At 40.7% G+C, this 22,465-nt stretch overlaps 1 protein-coding gene across 3 annotated transcripts; it reads left to right on the top strand.

Annotated features, from left to right (window-relative positions):
* The first annotated feature begins 550 nt into the window (after nt 1-550).
* Nucleotides 551-21,029, top strand: LSM6 (LSM6 homolog, U6 small nuclear RNA and mRNA degradation associated). 3 transcript variants are annotated; one of them, XM_081224741.1, is made up of 4 exons: nt 551-739; nt 8,534-8,649; nt 17,979-18,092; nt 20,629-21,029. In XM_081224741.1, the coding sequence occupies exons 2-4, from the start codon at nt 8,556-8,558 to the stop codon at nt 20,661-20,663; spliced, it is 243 nt and encodes an 80-aa protein (XP_081080867.1). In that variant the 5' UTR covers nt 551-739; nt 8,534-8,555; the 3' UTR covers nt 20,664-21,029. The 3 variants fall into 3 exon arrangements, with proteins under 3 accessions (XP_081080867.1, XP_081080866.1, XP_081080868.1); XM_081224740.1 differs by having other exon boundaries at nt 573-680; XM_081224742.1 differs by lacking the exon at nt 551-739 and adding an exon at nt 747-1,007.
* The last annotated feature ends 1,436 nt before the right edge of the window (nt 21,030-22,465 follow it).

Below are 22,465 nucleotides of genomic sequence, written 5' to 3' on the forward strand. Positions count from 1 at the left end.
TAAATAATGTCTGTACACCATTTCCAATTAGAACTAGTTTGTAATACAACGCACTTTATGCCTTTATAATACGAGTTACTTCAGTGATTTTAATTTTTTGTGTCGATTATCGTCGCTACGGAAACAATCTCTTGCTAAGAAAGACTTCGTCTTCACACATTTAAGCAAAATCCAAAAATGGATTTAAAGATCCGAGACTGCTTGTTTTATTTATTTATTTGTATTTAATTATTCAAATTCAGGACATTTCTTGAGTACGTATAGACATTACTTTCGCAGAGAATTCCAGTTTCTTATGCCTTCAAGTTATTTTTTAACATTTCTGCCTAAAAGAAATCCTGGTTAAAATATCCCTTCCAGTGTTGCTTTTTCCTTTGCGGGAGTGGGGGAGGGAGGACTGGTGGTGTTTGCTTTCTGTTAGAAAAGAGCCCCAGCGCTTTCCACCTTGACTCCGGGGCTCTAACTTCGCCTTCAGGCAAACCAGGATTCTGGAATTAGCGCGCTCTGGAGCAGTGAGACTTTTCGGTCCTCGCGGGCTGCCGTAGGCATGGAAAGCAATGATTGGCTGAGACAGAAAAGCGCCGCCGCCTCGGCGATTTTAGTTTCGGTTTCGCCTGGTTGGTCGGCGGAGGCCGGGCTTGTGGGGTGCCCGGAGTCGGGGTGCCGATCCCGGCCGCGAGGTGAGCCACGCGGCCGCGCGGGCAGTCCGAGACCTCAGTGTTCCGTCGTCCCGGGCAGGGTTAGTGAGCAGCATCCCCGGGCCGGGCCTGCAGCCCCTGGAGGGCCCGGGAGCGAACGCGGACTCCGGAGCCTGCGGGTGGCGGGTCCCCGCGCTCACGCTCGGTCCTCGGCGCCTGTCGTGCCCGGGAGATCTGGGACCTCCGGCGCCGGGCTTCCCGAGCTCGGTCCTGAGAACCCCACCCCGAGGGCAGCCTAGATCGCTCGGGGAGGAAAGGCATCGGCCGGGCCCCACGAGATGACTTCCGAGACCGCTCATGGTGGTAGAAGTACGCTGGGAAGCCCGACATGAGCCCGGGGATTCGGCGGGAAAGCGCACCCGAACACAGGGCCAGGCTTCACCTGGAATTGCCTGGCCTCCGCTGCATCGGGGTGGCTGCGCCTGACTCCCAGGAATTAAGGGCTGGACTAGCCCACCTTCTCGAGTTGTCACGTTGGGGATGCCCACAGTTGCATGGTGTTAAGTCCTGTCACCACGGCTTTTGTGAGCAGGCATGTGCGCGCGCGGTCAGCCCGTATTTTCGTTTAAGGTGTCTAGAACTGGGATGATGCAGATAATCTTGAGAGTGATTTGGTGTGTCCTTTCCCTACCCCTTATTAATACAAGACGGTTATAGAAGAATTGGAAATACAGAAACGTTTAGTGAAGAAAATAACGTTCGTGGCACCCTTCCGCCTACCGTCTCTGTTCTGGGCTAGTTTGTATTTGAGCTAAGGCTGTACCCATTTTATCACTTAACAGTATATTTAGTTTTTCACTTTCACTTAGAAATCATTCCTAAATATAATTTCTAATTTTGTGTTTTCTTTTGATTGGCTACCTAAATCATCATTGTGTAGGTCCTATCCATTATTTAACCATTTCCCGGCTGTGGGGCATTTAGGGTGTTTGTGAATTTTTGCTTCATTTTAGTATTCCAGGTAATACTTTGATAAACATTTTTTTTAAAAAAAAAATTCAGATGATTAACTAGATTGATTCTGAGGAGTGAAGTTATTAGAATAGATGCTGTGATCTTGTGGGGTCTTTTTTAGGTCTTCCTACACATGGCCCGATTGTTTGCCCAAAAAGTTTTAGTAGTTTTCACCATTCACGTTTGTGCCTTTTTCACCAAAAGTAATTCTTTTCTAGGACATCAACTGGCAAGGTTGAGCCTCTTTGGATTTTTTTTTTTTTAATATAGTGGTATGTGGCAATTCAACTTGCTTGAATTTTGTGCAGGACTCTTCAGAGGATGTTATTGGGTGTGTGTATGTGTATTTCTGGAGTTACTGCATAGGCCCTGACTGAATGTTAGAGCAGGCTGATCCCTTAAGCGGTCGTCTGGCGTAACTCCTTTATTTTGCAGATGAGGAACCTGGGGCCTGAGAGGTGAAATGATGAGTTATCCAAGGCACACAGCTAATTAAGTAGCAGAGCTGGGATTAGAACTCAGGGTTCCCGCATCCCAAGTGAGTACTCTTTATGCTGCAACAGGTGGTCTCTCACTGAACTGTGACATTTTTAGTATTAGAATTTTAAAAGATGTTTACATCACCTGGATTATTCAACAGTTTTTTTTTTTTTTATTGAAGTGTAGTTGACTTACAATATTGTGTTTCAGGTGTACAGCAAAAGTGATTCAGCTATGTATATATAATTTGTATCTATATATAATATGTGTATATATATATATATTTTCATATTCTACGGTTTCAGATTTGGGCCAGGTAACAGAGATTCTAATCATCTGAATGATCTATAGCACTGAAAAATGGGAAAAGTGACGTTTTCATAGTCAGGACTAGAAATTCATTATTTGGAATGGCAATCCTGTCAAGATTTTTTTTGACAGTTGTTTTCATATTCTTTATATGTTGGAATAAAATATCTAATAAGTTATGATTTATACTCTGTCATGTGCTTAGAACTTAGCTGTTGGTTCTCATTTGTTAACCCTTGAAGGTTTTTTTAAAACTCCTTGTTGCCTTAAGATCAGAGAACAACGGTTTTAGGGCTTATAACAGAGTTTCTCAACCTCAGCAGACATCTGGGGGCAGATCATCCTTTGTTGTGGAGGACCGCTGTCCTGTGCTTTGTAGAGTGTTAAGCCCGAATCCCTGGCCTCTACCTACTAGATATCAGTGGCACCACTCTCCGCAATCAAGAGAATCCAAAATGTCTTCAGACATTTCTGAATGTCCCTGAGGGTGGGGTTTAAAATTGCTGCTGGCGGAGAACCACGTGCTTATGGAAATTATTTGGGGAACTTTATACAACATAAATTACAGTGCTCCTTACCTAGAGAGTCTGACTGGCAGTTGGCTTCAGGGATCTGCATTTAACAAGCCGTCTGTGTTGATTCGGGTGCAGCTGGTTCTTGGACAACACAAACATTTCTGTTTTCTCCATCTTTCTTTAATTTGGTGGTCAGTAATAGAGATATGACTAGGTTATAACTGTTTACATGCATGGATGTAAACATAGCTGGGAGAGGAGGGGTAGGGACAGGGCTTTTCCTTGGCACTGCCCTTAAGTGCTGCTTCCTCAGGCCTGGGCAGTGTGCTTAGGTACCAGGGTTACTAAATGAGTAACATTTTCCTTGTCCCCGAGAAGCTTAGAACCCAGTGTGGGAGACTGGTCAGCAAACAGGAAAACTGCAAAACAGCCTGCCAAGGGCAATGACTGCGAGTGGAGAGGGGTGCTCTGGGTTCGCAAAGGGCCAACTCAGCGTGCCCCCTGGGAGAGAGGGGACGAAGGTAGCCCCCTGTGGGTGGGGAGGAGGGATTGGTCTGAAGCCTTCGGAAGAGGGCAGCGTATCCGCTGTCTCGGAAGGGAGATCCATAGAGAGCTGTGTTTCTCCGCGTCTGATGCCCTCTCTGACAATGATGTGTTCGTCTACAGCTGCGTTTACTTGGGTTGTAGTATTGGGTTTCATTGCAGTTTTTTTCCTTTTCAATTTTTTTCACCCTAAACTGTAAATACTTCAAGAGTAGGTGAACGTTTACAGTGAACATTGCCAAGAAACAAGGATTTGCATGTCTCCTTGTATATTTCTTTCGGTTTGACCATGTTTAAGTATCATCACAGGCTAATTTACAGTACTTTGTCACTTTCGGTGTTTTCCGCCCAGTACTGCTACTCTCCAAATAGATCTCTCGCTGTCTCTATGGCCATTCCCCAGGTTTAACACCTATTCAAAAGGGCAGCTGTACCTCTGAAAGGGCTTCGGCTTTGGGGTCAAGCCTTAGTTCTGCTCACCGCCTCACAGGGTTGCTATGTGAATTGCTGAGGAATCTAGTGTGGCCTGACACATAGTGGATGAATAAAATTTGGTTCTTTTTTCCTCCCCATTCTTCTAATTAAAAAAATCTCTGCAAGGCAGTAGGCAGATGTTCTTGTACCAGACCTCTCAGTAGCTTCTGCCAGAAAATATACTGCTTTTGATTTAATAGCCATTTATGAAAATAGGTCATTTAAAAGCCTGAGTAGGAGTCAGGGAAGGGAGAGGAGACCTAGAGGGTGATTATGGCTTTAATTTTGAAGAGAAGTTTTATCAAGGTGACCCTGAAGCAAGAAAGCCTTTTTCCTCTTATACGTTTATGGTTCAAGAGGCGTTTTTCTTCCTTCAGAAACAGAACTATTCCTTCTGCCTCATTCAATTTAAAATATGAAAAATTAAAGTTACGTGAGCCAAGTCATGGGAAAAATTGTGGTGTCGAGACCAATTGACTCATACAAAATGGATTTATGGGTGAGTCATTAAGTAACAGGGAGTACCACGGAAGCCTAATGAAGACGAATGTAAAAGATACGCTCTCCTAAAGTGATGGATAAAATGTGTTTGAAGCAACCATCCTCTTTCCAAATAACTTAAAACAAATGTTTTTCAAGAGATTTAGCACAATGTCGATGTTCTAGGGAGTAAATGAGAAGCTTGGTGCTAGTCTCTCCTTTCACGTGGCTTCCAGTCTTTTGAGGGAGAAAAGACTCCTATTTAAAAAAAGTAAAGCATATAAAAGAGAGTAAATAGTGACAGGTAACCAAATGGGAAACTGACGCCAGAACTGAGAGAGGGCCTGTCTCCAGTCTGCAGTCATGCACGTCTCTGCTTCAGACCTTCCCAGGGTCCCCATCACTGACACAAGTATCTCCCATGCGTGCCAGTTCATAGGCGTCTCCTACGCTTTTGCAAACAGATTCTGGGTCCTGCCCCAGAACTACCGAATCAGGATCTCCGAGTGATGCAGATGATTCACTTTTGGGAAACTGGCCTAGAGGCTCAGGGCTGCGTGCTCTCAGCCTGACTTGCTCTGACCCCGTGATGGTGGCCCTGCTCCCTTCTGCAGCTGCTTCTTGTGCTCCTGGCCTAGGTAGCATTTGCCCCTCAAACCCAAACACTGTCTAATACCTTTGCTAAGATTTCTCTCCTTTTAGGCTGGTGGACTCCTTTTCCTCCATACTCAGCTCAGGTTCACCTCCCGAAATCTTTCTTTGATCTCCAAGGCCTAGTCTAAGCCACTCTTCCGTATGTGCTGTTCTCTGCATCATTTTATCCAAATGCATACAGCTTTTTAAAAACTTCGCCATTTGTATGTTTCTGTCCCCTTTGGAGTGTGAACTCTGAGGGCCCAAGGCCATGTCTTATTGGTGTTACATCCCCAGCCTAAGTACCTGACAGGTAGGTGCTGCATAAAAATTTGAAGCGTTGAATGCCTTCAGGAAGAGATTGATGTTAATTGGGGTAGAGGTGAGACTTAATGGCAGAGCCATGATCTTTGATGAGTTTAGAAGAAGAATATGTCCATGCCTTTTTAAAGGTGAGGAAAGATAGTATTAGTAACATTTTTAAAATAACTAATATCATCAGTTAAGCAACTATCAGTCTAGGTTTGTATTCTTTTATCTGTCTTTAACTTTTTTCTTTTTTCTAAAAAATGGAAAATTTTATTTGAGCCAAATTTGAGGATCCTAACCCAGGAAGAGCGTCTCAGAAACTTTCAGAACTGTTCTCTGTCATTAACTTTTTTTTTAAACATGTTTATTGCAGTATAATTGCTTCACAATGGTGTGTTAGTTTCTGCTTTATAACAAAGTGAATCAGCTATACATATACATATATCCCCACATCTCCTCCCTCTTGTGTCTCCCTCCCACCCTCCCTATCCCACCCCTCTAGGTGGTGCTTTGTGATCTCCCTGTGCTATGCAGCTGCTTCACACTAGCTATCTGTTTTACATTTGGTAGTGTATATATGTCCATGCCACTTTCTCACTTCGTCCCAGCTTACGCTTCCCCCTCCCCGTGTCGTCAAGTCCATTCTCTACGTCTGCGTCTTAATTCCTGTTCTGCCCCTAGGTTCTTCAGAACCAATTTTTTTTTTTACATTCCATATATGTGTTAGCATACAGTATTTGTTTTTCTCTTTCTGACTTAACTTCACTCTGTATGACAGTCTCTAGGTCCATCCACCTCAATACAAATAACTCAATTTCATTTCTTTTTATTGCTGAGTAATATTCCATTGTATATATGTGCCACATCTTCTTTATCCATTCATCTGTTGATGGACACTTAGATTGCTTCCATGTCCTGGCTGTTGTAAATAGAGCTGCAGTGAACACTGTGGTACATGACTCTTTTAGAATTATGGTTGTCTCAGGGTATATGCCCAGTAGTGGCATTGCTGGGTCGTATGGTAGTTCTATTTTTAGTTTTTTAAGGACCCTCCATACCGTTCTCCATAGTGGCTGTATCAATTTACATTCCCACCAGCAGTGCAACAGGCTTCCCTTTTCTCCACACCCTCTACAGCATTTATTCTTTGTAGATTTTTTGATGATGGCCACTCTGACTGGTGTGAGGTAATTCCGCATTGTAGTTTTGATTTACATTTCTCTAGTGATTACTGATGTTGAGCATCCTTTCATGTGTTTGTTGGCCATCTGTATATCTTCTTTGCAGAAATTTTCTTGCAGGGCGTGTTCATATACATAATTGTTAAACAAATGAAAAGCCAATAATCTAGAATTCTAGTTTATCCAAACTGCTGAGTCTGCATGGATTTACGTTGAGAAAATCTCCAAACAATGATCTTAAACCTGAATTCAGATCGTGGAGTGGGTGGACTTGGAGTGAAATAAGCAGTGCTATTTACAGAAGAATGTTTTGTGAAAGTTTTGATTGAAAACAAAACAAGAAAAAACTTGATTTAAAAAAAAATTTGTTTATTTACTTTTGGCTGTGTTTGGTCTTTCGTTGCTGCATGCGGGTTTTTTCTAGTTGCGGCGAGCGGGGGCCACTCTTCGCTGTGGTGCACAGGCTTCTCATTGTGGTGGCTTCTCTTGTTGCAGTGTGTGGGCTCTAGGTGTGTGGGCTTTAGTAGTTGTGGCACGCGGGCTCAGTAGTTGTGGTTTTCAGGCTCTAGAGTGCAGGCTCAGTAGTTGTGGTGCACGGGCTTAGTTGCTCTGCAGCATGTGGGATCTTCCCAGACCAGCGCTCGAGCCCGTGTTCCCTGCACTGGCAGGTGGATTCTCAACTACTGCACCCCAGGGAAGCCCCACAACTTGAGTTCTTGAGGAGAGTCCTTCAAGTATTGTATTCATACTAATTTTTAAATGTGAATGTTTATATGGCTACTAAATAAAATTGATGCTGAATTTGACTGAAACAGAATAATTAATTTCCGAAGTTTTTACTTAAGTAACAGTTACATTTTGTTATGTTTGTTTACCAAAGTATTTTGAGATAGAGAACTTACAAAACAGGATGAGTTTTGAAAGGAGTGATGGGTAGCTATGTATGTCTGTGATTGATTTGGGTGTGTAATGCTCTTTCCCTATTTTAGATTCCTATTATACTTGATTTTTAAGATTTTTTCTTTGTTATAGAGAGTGTGTATCTGCTATAATTATAATATACATAATATAATAAAAATATTTGGCTACATTAGCAGCTTTCAGGAGGCTGCATAAAGGTGTGATTAAGACATGGGCTGCCCATCTACTTACTGACTATGTTACCTTGACCAGGATGTTTAGCCTTTTCTGTGTCTAGTCATCTGTAAAATGAGGTTAAAACAATAACTACCTCAGTGAGCTCTAAGTGGATTAATACATGTAAAGTGCTTACATAAGTGCCGGCCTGTAGTACTCTCAAATATTGGCTCTCAATTATGATTACTATTCTTTCTGGAGATACTGTTTTGGCATATAGTATTTACAATCAGCTGTTGTAAATACCATATAAACATTATGTAAACAGTGGCTTTAAAACATGCCTGATTGGAACTTGAATGTTGATCCCCTCACATTTGGGGGCACATAATTTCATCCTTCTGGGCCTTTAATTTCATCAGCACAATGGGGATATGAAGACCTTCTTCCCAGGGTTCTTGTAAAGATTAAATTTGATAGTATTTCTAGGGATCTTAGTAGAGCGCTCAGCATGAAGTGAGCATTGGTTACGTGGTGGTGGTGGTCATGGTGGTCGTGGGTATGTTGACTGCGGACACAGTGGTGACAAGTGGTTAAGAACAAGGGCTCTGGAATCACAGGGCTCTTCTGTGGTGAGGCTGTGTCTGAGGATTCTTGTGGGCCTAACCAGGTAACGTGTGTCAAACGCTTAGCTTAGTATCTGGCTCCAGGTAAGAACTGGAATCACGTTAGCTGCCGTGCTGTGGGTGTGGTGGTGGAGTAGTGTTGGCTCTTTGCATGTGGTCCTTTGACACTTGATTTCCTATAAATACATTAAGGGCTTCCAGGCTTTTTTGTTGAATAATTAACTTTTGTCTTTACCTTTATTGCTCCCTTTCAGATTTCTGATCAGGATCGTTAAAATGAGTCTGCGGAAGCAAACACCCAGTGACTTCCTGAAGCAAATCATCGGACGACCAGTTGTGGTAAAATTAAATTCTGGAGTGGATTACCGAGGTAAGATTTCCATGCGTCATCCTTACTGGTGTTCACTAAAGAAGTAAAGGTGACTTAACTGCTTTTTATTAACCTCTTTGAAGTGCCCAGTAGACCAAAAAAGCATTGGTTGTCAACAGTTTCTATACCCTTTTCTTTTTCTACCTCTGAGATGGTTCATTTTAGAGACAACTCTGACAGCAGAGTGTGTGCCTCTGACTTGCATGATCTGGGGCTCCTGTCTCCTGTCTTTGCTTTGAGATGGGTGCGCCTGCATCCCCTGGTGATAGCCAGGCTTGAATAACCGGATAATAAAGAACTCCTTGGCCCAGCAGCATTTGTTTTTGTGGAAGCAGTCAAGATTGGCAAGCAACGGGAGGGACCTTCAAGATGGCAGAGGAGTAAGACGTGCAGATCACCTTCCTCCCCACAAATACATCAAAAATACCTCTACATGTGGAACAACTCCTACAGAACACCTACTGAATGCTGGCAGAAGACCTCAGACTTCCCAAAAGGCAAGAAACTCCCCACGTACCTGGCCGAGTGTCTGACAGGGTCTTGGTGCTCCGGCCAGGTGGCAGACCTGAGCCTCTGAGGTGGGAGAGCCGAGTTCAGGACATTGGACCACCAGAAACCTCCTGGCCCCATGTACTGTCAAACAGCGAAAGCTGTCCCAGAGATCCCCATCTCAATGCTAAGACCCAGCTCCACGCAACAGCCAGCAAGCTACAGTGCTGGACACCCTATGACAAACAACTAGCAAACCAGGAACACAACCCCACCCGTTAGCAGAGAGGCTGCCTAAAATCATAATAAGTTCACACACACCCCAAAGCACACCACCAGATGCGGACCTGCCCAACAGAAAGAAAAAATCCAGCCTCATCCACCAGAACACAGGCACAGGCACCAGTCCCCTCCACCAAGAAGACTACACAACCCACTGAACCAACCTTAGCCACTGGGGGCAGACACCAAAGACAACGGGAAATATGAACCTGCAGGCTGCAGTTAAGCAAAATGAGAAGACAGAGAAATACACAGCAGATGAAGGAGCAAGGTAAAACTCCACCAGACCAAACAGATGAAGAGGAAATAGGCAGTCTACCTGAAATAGAATTCAGAGTAATGATAGTAAAGATGATCCAAAATCTTAGAACTAGAATGGAGAAAATGCAAGAAACATTTACCAAGGATCTAGAAAAACTAAAGAGGAAACAGACAGTGATGAACAACACAGTAAGTGAAGTTAAAAATTCTCTCGAAGGAATCAATAGCAGAATAACTGAGGCAGAAGAACAGATAAGTGATGCGGAAGATATAATAGTGGAAATAACTGCTGCAGAGCAGAATAAAGAAAAAAGAATAAAAAGAATTGAGGACAGTCTCAGAGACCTCTGGGACAACATTAAACACACCAACATTCGAATTATAGGGGTCCTAGAAGAAGAAGAGAAAAAAAACAGGGACTGAGAAAATATTTGAACAGATTATAGTTGAAAACTTCCCTAATATGGGAAAGGAAACAGATAATCAAGTCCAGGAAGGGCAGAGAGTCCCATACAGGATAAATCCAAGGAGAAACACACCAAGACACATATCATCAAACTATCAAAAATTAAATACAAACAAAAAATATTAAAAGCAGCAGGGGAAAAACAACAAATAACATACAAGGGAATCCCCATAAGGTTAACAGCTGATCTTTCAGCAGAAACTCTGCAAGCCAGAAGGGAGTGGCAGGACATATTTAAAGGGATGAAAGGGAAAAAAATACGAACAAGATTACTCTTCCCAGCGAGGATCTCATTCAAATTCGATGGAGAAATTAAAACCTTTACGGACCAGCAAAAGCTAAGAGAATTTAGCAACACCAAACCAGCTTTACAACAAATGCTAAAGGAACTTCTCTAGGCAGGAAACACAAGAGACGGAAAAGACCTACAATAACAAACCCAAAACAGTTAAGAAAATGGTAATAGGAACATACATATTGAAAAGTAGCTTAAATGTAAATGGATTAAATGCTCTAACCAAAAGGCACAGACTGGCTGAATGGATACAAAAACAAGACCCATATATTTTCTGTCTACAAGAGACCCACTTCAGACCTAGGAACACATACAGACTGAAAGTGAGAAGGTGGAAAAAGATACTCCATGCAAATGGAAATCAAAAGAAAGCTGGGGCTTCCCTGGTGGTGCAGTGGTTGAGAGTCCGCCTGCCGATGCAGGGGATGCGGGTTCATGTCCCAGTCCGGGAAGATCCCACATGCCGTGGAGCAGCTGGGCCCGTGAGCCATGGCCACTGAGCCTGCGCATCCAGAGCCTGTGCTCTGCAACGGGAGAGGCCACAACGGTGAGAGGCCTGCGTACCGGGGGAAAAAAAAAAAAATGCTAGAGTAACAATTCTCATATCAGATAAAATAGACTTTAAAATAAAGACTATTACAAGAGACAAGGACACTACATACTGATCAAGGGATCATCCAAGAAGAATATATAACAATTGTAAATCTTTATGCACCCAACATAGGAACACCTCAATATATAAGGCAAATGCTAACAGTCATAAAAGGGGAAATCGACAGGAACGCAATCATAGTAGGGGACTCTAAAACCCCACTTTCACCAATGGACAGATCATCCAAAATGAAAACAAGTAAGGAAACACAAGCTTTAAATGACACATTAAACAAGGTGGACATAATTGATATTTATAGGACATTCCATCCAAAACAACACAATACACTTTCTTCTCAAGTGCTCATGGAATGTTCTCCAGTATAGATCATACCTTGGGTCACAAATGAAGCCTTGGTAAATTTAAGAAAACTGAAATTGTATCAGGTATCTTTTCTGACCACAATGCTATGAGACTAGATATCAATTACAGGGAAAGAATGTGTAAGAAATACGAACAATTGGAGGCTAAACAGTACACTACTAAATACCCAAGAGAGCACAGAAGAAATCAAAGAGGGAATCAGCAAATACCTAGAAACAAATGACAGTGAAAACACAATGATCCAAAACCTATGGGAAGCAGCAAAACAGTTCTAAGAGGGAAGTTTATAGCAATACAGTCCTACCTGAAGAAAACAGGAAACATCTCAAATAAACAACCTAACCTCACACCTAAAGCAATTAGAGAAAGAAGAATAAAAATACCCTAAAATTAGCAGAAGGAAAGAAACCATAAAGATCAGATGAGAAATAAATGAAAAAAAATGAAGGAAACAATAGCAAAGATCTATAAAACTAAAAGCTGGTTCTTTGAGAAGATAAGCAAAATTGATAAACCATTAGGCAGACTCATCAAGAAAAAAAGGGAAAAGACTCAAATCAATAGCATCAGAAATGAAAAAGGAAAAGAACAGACACTGCAGAAATATAAAGGATCATGAGAGATTACTACAAGCAATTATATGCCAATAAAATGGACAACCTGGAAGAAATGGACAAATGCTTGGAAAAGCACAACCTTCCGAGACTGAACCAGGAAGAAATAGAAAATATAAACAGACCCATCACAAGCACTCAGATTTAGACTGTGATTAAAAATCTTCCAACAAACAAAAACCCAGGACCAGATGGCCTCACAGGCGAATTCTATCAAGCATTTAGAGAAGAGCTAACACCTAACCTTCTCAAACTCTTCCAAAATATAGCAGAGTGAGGAGCACTTCCAAACTCATTCTGTGAGGCCACCATCCCCCTGATACCAAAACCAGACAAAGATGTCACAAAGAAAGAAAATACAGGCCAATATCACTGATGAACATAGATGTAAATATCCTCAACAAATGCAAGCAAACAGAATCTAACAGCACATTAAAAGGATCATACACCATGATCAAGTGGGGTTTATCCTAGGGATGCAAGGATTCTTCAGTATATGTAAATCAATCAATGTGATACACCATATTAACAAATTGAAGGAGAAAAATCATATGGTTATCTCAATAGATGCAGAAAAATCTTTCGACAAAATTCAACACATTTATGATAAAAACCCACCAGAAAGTAGGTATAGAGGGAACTTACCTCAACATAATAAAGGCCATATGTGACAAACCCACAGCCAACATCATTCTCAATGGTGAAAAACTGAAACTAATTCCACTAAGATCAGGAACAAGACAAGGTTGCCCACTCTCAACACTATTATTCAACTTAGTGTTGGAAGTTTTAGCCACAGCAATCAGAGAAGAAAAAGAAAAGGAATCCAAATTGGCAAAGAAGAAGTAAAGCTGTCACTCTTTGCAGATGACATGATACTGTACATAGAGAATCCTAAAGACTACCAGAAAACTACTAGAGCTAATCAATGAATTTAGTAAAGTTGCAGGATACTAAATTAATGCACAGAAATCTCTTGCATTCCTATACATAAATAATGAAAAGTCTGAAAGAGAAATTAAGGAAACACTCCCATTTACCACTGCAACAAAAAGAATAAAATACCTAGGAATTAACCTACCTAAGGAGACAAAAGACCTGTATGCAGAAAACTGTAAGACACTGATGGAAGAAATTAGACAGTTGGAGAGATGTACCATATAGTTTAATTGGAAGAAATAACATTGTGAAAATGACTATACTACCCAAAGCAATCTACAGATTCAGTACATTCCCTATCAACCTACCAATGGCATTTTTCACAGAACTAGAACAAAAAATTTCACAATTTGTGTGGAAACACAAAATATCCCAAATAGCCAAAGCAATCTTGAGAAAGATAAATGGAGCTGGTGGAATCAGGCTCCCTGACTTCAGACTATACTACAAAGCTACAGTAATCAAGACAGTATGGTACTGGCACAAAAACAGAAATATAGATCAGTGGAACAGGATAGAAAGCCCAGAGGTAAACCCACACACATATGGTCACCTTATTTTTGATAAAGGAGGCGAGAATATACAATGCAGAAAAGACAGCCTCTTCAATAAGTGGTGCTGGGAAAACTGGACAGCTACATGTAAAAGAATGAAATTAGAACACTCCCTAACACCATACACAAAAATAAACTCAAAATGGATTAAAGTCCTAAATGTAAGGCCAGACACTATCAAACTCTTAGAGGAAAACATAGGCAGAACACTCTGTGACATAAATCACAGCAAGATCCCTTTTGACCCACGTCCTAGAGAAATTAAAATAAATACAAAAAGAAAGGGGACCTAATGAAACTTAAAAGCTTTTGCACAGCCAAGGAAGCCATAAACAAGAGAAAAAGACAACCCTCAGAGTGGGAGAAAATATTTACAAACGAAGCAACTGACAAAGAACTAATCTCCAAAATATAGAAGAAGCTCATGCAGCTCAATATCAAAAAAACAAACAACCCAATCCAAAAGTGGGCAGAAGACCTAAACAGGCATTTCTGCAAAGAAGATATACAGATTGCCAACAAACACATGAAAGGATGCTCAATGTCAGTAATCACTAGAGAAATGTAAATCAAAACTACAATGCGGAATTACCTCACACCGGTCAGAATGGCCATCATCAAAAAATCTACAAAGAATAAATGCTGTAGAGGGTGTGGAGAAAAGGGAAGCCTGTTGCACTGCTGGTGGGAATGTAAATTGATACAGCCACTATGGAGAACGGTATGGAGGGTCCTTAAAAAACTAAAAATAGAACTACCATACGACCCAGCAATGCCACTACTGGGCATATACCCTGAGACAACCATAATTCTAAAAGAGTCATGTACCACAGTGTTCACTGCAGCTCTATTTACAATAGCCAGGACATGGAAGCAATCTAAGTGTCCATCAACAGATGAATGGCACATATATACAATGGAATATTACTCAGCAATAAAAAGAAATGAAATTGAGTTATTTGTATTGAGGTGGATGGACCTAGAGACTGTCATACAGAGTGAAGTAAGTCAGAAAGAGAAAAACAAATACTGTATGCTAACACATACATATGGAATCTAAAAAAAAAAAAAAATGGTTCTGAAGAACCTAAGGATAAGACAGGAATTAAGATTCAGACGTAGAGAATGTTTGAGGCCACGGGGAGGGTGAAAGGTAAGCTGGGACGAAGTGAGAGAGTGGCATGGACATATATACACTACCAAATGTAAAATAGATAGCTAGTGGGAAGCACAGGGAGATCAGCTTGGTGCTTTGTGACCACCTAGATGGGTGGGATAGGGAGGGTGAGAGGGATACCCAAGAGGGAGGAGAAATGGGGATATATGCATATGTATAGCTGATTCACTTTGTTATACAGCAGAAACTAACACACCATTGTAAAGCAGTTATACTTTAACAAAGGTGTTTAAAAAATAGATTGACAAGTAACTATTTAGATAGTATCATTTTTCAGTGTAAACTTCTCACTCATATAATATGTGGGGTATCCAAAGACACCTTTCTCGTCTTGTAGTAAATGAAATGCTCTTTTTAAGAGGCTTGACACTACTGAAACTAACTTTGTGTAAGGAATGGTATCCAATTCCATTTTTTTGAAGTAACTAAATTCCTAATCTTCCAAAATTAAGATATGTTAAATTATTGGGAATATTTCACAGGTATGGATAACTAATTGATTAGCAAAGTTTTAAAGCCTTTTTTGGCCTCTTTCCTGAATAATTCTTGGTCTCTTTCCTGAGTAATGATCGAAATCTCTTGAGATTTTTCCACGTTCCACATGTGCAAACTTAATTTTATTGAGAGCTTACTGTGGGTCCAGTGTGCGTGAATCACTTTAATTTTCATTTTCTCTTCACATAAATCCTTTGAGATCTCTGTTGATTATCTCCACCTAGTAAGGGAGGAGCTAGGACTCAAACTCAAGCTTGATTCAAAAGCGTTGCTAAAAAAATACTCCGCTTTTTATGTACTGCTTTAGTTTCTTGACATTAATAATGTAGCTCCAGTTTAATTTGATTTTTACAGTGGAATCAATGGTTTTATACTGAATACTGAGATATTATAACATCTCTGTGTGCTGCTTCTCACCCCTGGACTTTTGATGGGCCCAGAGGAGGTAATAGATTCGTAGAGAATATCCAGCAGCTGATTAGGGTGGTGACATGTGTTCAGTATCTTCTCAGTACCCCCTTCATTGAGGAGATCCACCAGCCTACTCTTTAGGGGAAAATTTTCTATTTTTAAAGGAAATATATATACATATATATATATATATATATTTGTAAGAAATTTCAAAGCAAATAATGGAGAAAAGTATATAGAAGAAAGGTAAATCTTCCCCAAATTCTACCGTCCAGAGATAATCACCCTTACCCATTTAGATCTGTCTCTATATAAGCATAATTTTACATAAGTGGGATCAATTGTACATGCATTCTGATTTTTTTTTTAACATTAAAGAAATTCATTCAGTTCTCTGACAACATGGAGTGTTTAATGGCTACATAGGAATACCATGAGTGGATGGACCACAGTTTTGTTTTTGTTTTTGTTTTTAACCAGTGTCCTATTAATGGACATTTAGGTGTTTACCAATCTTTTTTCTATTGTAAATGACTGCTCCTTTAACACGTATTTTAAGCACTTGTCGACGTATCTCTTTATAATAAATTCCCTGGGGTACAGTTTCAGAGTCAAAGAGGGTGCAGGTGGCCCTCCATCAGGGCAGGTGGCTCATTCATCTCTACGTTCTCATCAACCCTCGTGTTAGCCTTTAATGTCAACTTTTCCATTCTAACTGGCAACAAGTAATACCTCATTTAATTTATATTTCTTTGTTTACTAGTAAGTTTGAACAACCTTTCACATGGGTAGTAGTAACCCTAATTTTTCTCCGTTAATGATTGTCTGGCCATGGCTTCTATACTATTAAAGCAAAACGTTGTACACTATGTAGAGCATACTATAAAGAATGTGGTTAAATAAAAACAAACAAACAAGGAAACAACCCAGTTCTCTGTAGCAATTTCCCTTCAAGTTTGAAGAAACTTGTTTTCTGTTATTCCTTGTAAGTTAATCCCTTAGAGAAGGGAGGGGGTTATAATCCCAACCTCCAAGAACCTTTTTCTTTAAAAAACCTTTGCTATGAGAATATTTTTATTAGAAGGGAACATTTCATTTGTAAATGCTTTTAATTAATTTTCAAACATTTGCCTATCATGTCTCAGACGTTTCTTGCTCATTTATGATTGTGGTTTAGGTATAAAGTAATACAGCAGGAATGAAACTAAAGTTGTAGCTTCAGCTTTCTTTTGATAGGAACTAATTATGATTAATTATTCACAGTGCATTCTGATGCTTCGAAAGTTTGCAGCTTCTAGCAGAATTTTGTTAGATTACTGTCTTGCGCTCTCATTACACACACAATTTTGAAAAGAAACTTTTGTTGAGACGATAATGGGGGCAGAGGCAGGGAGTGAGAAGCATATTAATGAAGTTGAGACTACATGGGGCTATGGACTTGGTTAATTGAATCACGTTTGTAGTATTTGTTTTTACTTAAGTTGTCTATCTAGAAAATACCACTTGAAGTTAGAGGCTCAGAGTTAATGGTTTACCTATCTTCGTCTTTTTAAAAAAAAGGATCATCAGGTCCAATTTTGCAAAATTGATACCATCTTAACACAATTAAAAAGGTTCACTTGAACAGTTTCCTCGAAAGCTGCCTGGGATGTTTACTGTTTTTCTTATTAGTGTGGATCTGCAAATATTCTAACTGGAACAGCGCAGAGAGGGATGTGCTATAAAGCACTATGGTGCCCGTGTTCTCAAGCTGTTCCTCACTGGGAGTCACAGCTTTAAGATGCTCTTTCAGGAGCACCTGCTCTCACCTCTTTTCCATTATTCTGACGGATTGTGGAGCCTTCCTCTTAACCTTGGAGTACATTCATCTGCTGCAGGAGATGCTGTGGAAGAACGAGATCAATCTGCCAGACCCGTATTTCACTTAGTGGCCAAAGTCAGAAATGCCACTGGGCGTGAGGAGTCACGGCTAGTGATCATTTGTTCCTGCACAATCGCCCACTCCTGTCTTTAGCTCTCAAAGCATGGTGTCGCCCTTGGAATATTCCTACCGTGTTACTTCTGCGAAGGCTTTAAAAGTTGCCCCTGTTGCCACACATGCCACGAGGGAGGCGGCAGCCCATTGTTTTCCCTGCCAGCCGTGGGTGCAGGACGGCCTTCATGCTGTACGCGTCTTAGCCTTTCATTCAGACGGGCAGAGAGCAAAGACTTTTTTGTGCTTCGCTCTACTGAATTTCATTTACGGTGTGAGTTTTTATATTAAACATGTAAGAGCTAATGAGTAAAGAGATTGTCAGCTCTAAGGTATACCCTTAGTCATTTTCAACTCTTTGCTTTGTATGTCTTCTCTTTGTCTGAATCCATCTCCAGGGGTCCTGGCTTGCCTGGATGGCTATATGAATATAGCCTTGGAGCAGACAGAGGAGTATGTAAATGGACAGCTGAAGAATAAGTACGGGGATGCATTTATCCGAGGAAACAACGGTAATAGCCCTTCACTTTACAGTTACACAGCATCCAAAATAGGATCACCACATGTTTTCTAGATAACTTAAAAGTTCAGTTTTAGTTTTGCTTTGTTTTTAAATTCTTACTACATCTCAGGTCTTCAGTATGGCTAGTTCTTTTTCGGATGCTTCATGGCATTTTGGACCTAGAAATTCTCTTCTTCCCTCCCTTTGCTGATGATGAATTGAGGGGCCTTGGTACACTGACCCAGAGCTCTGTTCTTGAATACAGTGTGTTATATTCCCCCAACACGGCCTCTCACACTGGCGGTTGGTGCTCTGAGCATGGCCATGATTTCCCTGCTGCCTTTGGTTTACATCATTTGGCAGTTAGCTTGTCTTGTTTCTCTATTAAGCATTCAAATGCTTTTTTCTGTGGGAGATTTGTATCCTTTAGTTTGGCAAAAATGACAAAAGAGGAAATACGGTTCTGAAGTTACCCAGCTTTTTTAACAACTTACTATTGCTATGATTATTATGGTTACTTTCAAGTACATGGTTTAAAAACACATTATCAGTAAAGTCATATTTGAATTTTGGGGTGGGGGGGAAAGACATCAAAACTGTGGGAATTATCCCTTGATTCATCCCCACTTTTTGGTCCCATCCCCCAAATGGAGCTCTGTGACTCCTGATTCTGGGTTTTTTATTGATGTGTATTCTTTAGTTCTGGATAACTTCTTCAACCCCCATAACACTTGGATCTCTTTGCTGTAAACTAAACATCCTGACTTTTATTGTAGTTATTCTATCTCCTGTCCTTACAATACCATATTGCTTCACATTATATCTTCATTTTATTTTATTAAAAATTGTTTTATTAAAGTATAGTTGATTTACAGTGTTGTATTAGTTTCCAGTGTACAGCAGTGATTCAGTCATATATGTGTGCATATATAACTGAATATATATATTCTTTTCAGATTCTTTTCCATTATAGTTTATTGTAATATACTGAATATAGTTCCTTGTACTATACAGTAGGACCTTGTTGTTTATCCATTTTATATATAGTAGTTTATATCTGCTAATCCCAAACTCCTAATTTATTCCTCCCCCCACTTCCTCTTTGGTAACCATAAGTTGGTTTTCTTTGTCTGTGAGTCTATTTCTGCTTTGTAAATAAGTTCATTTGTATCATTTTTTTAGATTCCACCTATAAGCGGTATCATATGATATTAGTCTTTCTCTGTCTGACTTATTTCACTTAGTATGATAATCTCTAGGTCCATCTGTGTTGCTGCAAATGGCATTATTTTATTCTTTTTTTATGGCTGAGTAATACTCCATTGTATATATGTACCACATCTTCTTTATCCATTCCTCTGTCAGTGGACACCAAGGTTGCTTCTATGTCTTGGCTACTGTAAATAGTGCTGCTGTGAACATTGGGGTCATATCATATCTTTATATATATACCTTTTTAGTCCTTCCAATGTGTAGAATTTCTTTTCCTATTTTTAATATTGTTTTTATTTGACTCTTTCCATTTACTAAGAAATGTTAATGATCTTTCCCCATCTCAATACAGCTGATAACAACAGTCAGCTAGCTGCAGGTTCTGTGAGAGGTGATAGGATGCATCCTGTCCTGTACAGACTACATCTTGGACTTGGCCAGTTTCCTAGGGATGTTTTTACTGTCATTCTGATGCTTTCCTTTATATAACCTTTTCCATGGGGTAGTCGGTGGTAGTTAGTTATCTTTAGGCTCCATAATTCACATCCTCGGCTCTTAAAGAGGATCCTGGCTTATTTGATTGATCTTTGCTATGTCCTTTGATCAGGATATCTCTTAATGTTCACTTTGCACAAACCTGTCAGAGTCTGAGTAGGCGTGTGGGGTAGGAGGGGAGGTACACCTCTGGTGAAAGCTTGCCTCTAGTGACCAAGACATTAGATGTGGTCTGATTCTCATGTACTACATATTCAGTATACCCTGAAGAGTTCACGTGGGTGGTCACGAGAGGACTAGCTGAGCAAAACTTCGGATAAACCAAAGGGTGATACTTTACAGGGAACTCAGAATAAGACAAAATAACAAACTCCTCAGCTCTTGTTTATCCTGATGCAATTAAAAAAGTAAACAGGAAGTTTAGTGATTATATCGAGGAGATGGATGAAAATATTTATTTTTTATTCTTTATTTTGAATCTGAAGTCTGGCCTGGTAGATTTACTAATTTATTTTAACCACAATCATAATTGTTATCCCTAGAATTATAAAACATTTGAAGATTCCAGAGACTTTCACATACATTTTATTTTATCCCCTTGGTTGCGATTTGCAAATCCAGTCAGATGTATAGCTAAGATCAGAACACAGTCCTCTAAGACATCAAACCCAGGTCTAGAGTCATAAAATTAGTCTTATAATAGTTCTAGAATTTATTGTGTGGTTTGAAAATTCCTTTGAAATATGCAGAAGTGTCAGACTAAAATCTGCTTGCTTTTAAAACTTGCTGTTATGATACTTAGAAAAGTTTTTTTCAATTTGTTCATTTTTTCTTTTCAGTGTTGTACATAAGTACACAGAAGAGGAGGATGTGAAGACACCGAGAGTACCATACTTTTCACACTCGGATATGTTTTTTATTAAGTTTTTTGGTTCTTCTGTCATATAATTTGTCCTATTTTGTCATAGTTGGTGATGTTTCACTGACACGTGAGTGAGATAAATGTACAAATTGTGGATTTAATTGTAAAGAGTTCTTTCATATTTAAGTTGTAGTCATTTTCTTTTACCTCTGTCAGTGAGCAGAAAGCAAAAAGAATTTTCAAAAAAGAGAAAATCTTTTTCTCCCTACATGATTTGTAACTGAAGTCTCAAACAACACCATTTGATTTGCCTGCTTTGCTTGTGGGACTGACTGAAATGATGGATGTGAGGACAATTAAAACATTTGTAGAGACGGCTTCCTCTCTCCTGCTCTGTTCGCCGTACAAAATGCTTGAGGGAAAATGTTCCACGAGGCATCCAGTTTCAGTCTCAGGCTGAAAAGGGTCCCAGAGACCAGATGCTTAGCCTCTGTTTCCATTATCTCGATAGGAAATAGAATTGGGCATCTAACCGTGGCACTTCCACAAAAGGAGTGGGAATCCGAATTGAGCTGGGGGAGAGATTCTAAAGGTTCCAACATTGCTAGGTGTAGGTGTAAACGTTCCTTTGAAGCCAAGTCTGTGCGCACTCATCTTGCATCTCCCCCGGGCGGTTCACGCGGTGGGTTTTCTTGCTCCCTTTCTGGAGCCCAGGCATCGACGCCGTCCTCTCACTTTGTGACCACGGTGGAAGGCGAGGCCTGGCGTTTGTAAACTCATTCAGGTTCCAGTTGCTCCGCTGTGACTGGAAGAATTTCTCTGCGCTCTGGCTTAGGAAGGGGCTCCCGGGAAGCCTTTCTCTCCAGTCCCAGCTGGGTTTGATGTGACCTCATTCAGGAGCAGTGCGCAAGCATCCACGTTGCCTGGCCCGAGGCAGCCTCTCTGCGTCACGTGGCTCCTGCCGAGAGGGTTTCCCACTCTCTTCATGACGTTTCCACAGCCCTGCTGTATTCCCTGAACGGTTCACGCTTTCTCTCGGAACAACAACTATATGTGGGCACTGCGGTTGAACGAACACCAGACAATTGTGTGACCGTCGTGGTGGCCTTCCTCCCCCGCCCCTCCCCCGCCCCTCCCCCTTCTAAGCAGGAGTCCTGTTCCAGGAGCGCCGTGTGAGTTTCAGCAGTTTCCTGGTTGAAGGAGGTGCGGGCAGGCTGGGGAAGGAGGGGCGGGAAGGGGCGGTGCCGGGTCAGGAGGGGCACGTGTGGTATTTTGTCTGGTTTTAGCTTAAAGAGCACAGAGTAATTGGAAACAATTATTTTTTAATGAATAACTTAGGAAAGGTGAACAGAAACATTTCACAAGGTATTACTGCACACCAAAAATAAAACTATGCTTCAATAATTTATCACTCCTTGACGGGGGCTTGAAAAGGGTCCAGTCTGTAAGTACAGATCACATTTGCTCTTTTATAAATGACTTCTTCTAAGGGGAAAATGGATGTCCCTCCAAGTGGAACATACATGCTCTCATTTGTTTTGTAGACTATGGGGCTGCCAGGTTACTGCATCCCTTCATTTACTCACATCAGCCGCTTCTAAAAGCAATTCCATTGTTATCTCCCACCAATCTGTAGCATCCTGTTTTTACTAACTTTTTCCCTGACCTCCCTTTCGGTATGTGTCTTTATTTTCCCCTTGCTGTCTCTCTGTTCTAATATCTGTACGGTGGAGTAGTGTTTTCAACCATGGAACTACTTTTAATCATGATCAACTTTGGGAAATGCTACCATTTTTATGGTAATAAAGGACTGT

The sequence above is a fragment of the Mesoplodon bidens genome (genome assembly GCF_964165515.1).
Source record: "Mesoplodon bidens genome assembly, chromosome: 1".
Taxonomy (NCBI): domain Eukaryota; kingdom Metazoa; phylum Chordata; class Mammalia; order Artiodactyla; family Ziphiidae; genus Mesoplodon; species Mesoplodon bidens.

Bases quoted from the DNA above. Each gene is read 5' to 3' on its own strand.
- LSM6 (XM_081224741.1), top strand. From the start codon at position 8,556: ATGAGTCTGCGGAAGCAAACACCCAGTGACTTCCTGAAGCAAATCATC. The intron at 8,650-17,978 runs GTAAGATTTCCA...ATCCATCTCCAG, and splicing joins TTCTGGAGTGGATTACCGAG to GGGTCCTGGCTTGCCTGGAT. The intron at 18,093-20,628 runs GTAATAGCCCTT...TTTTCTTTTCAG, and splicing joins ATTTATCCGAGGAAACAACG to TGTTGTACATAAGTACACAG.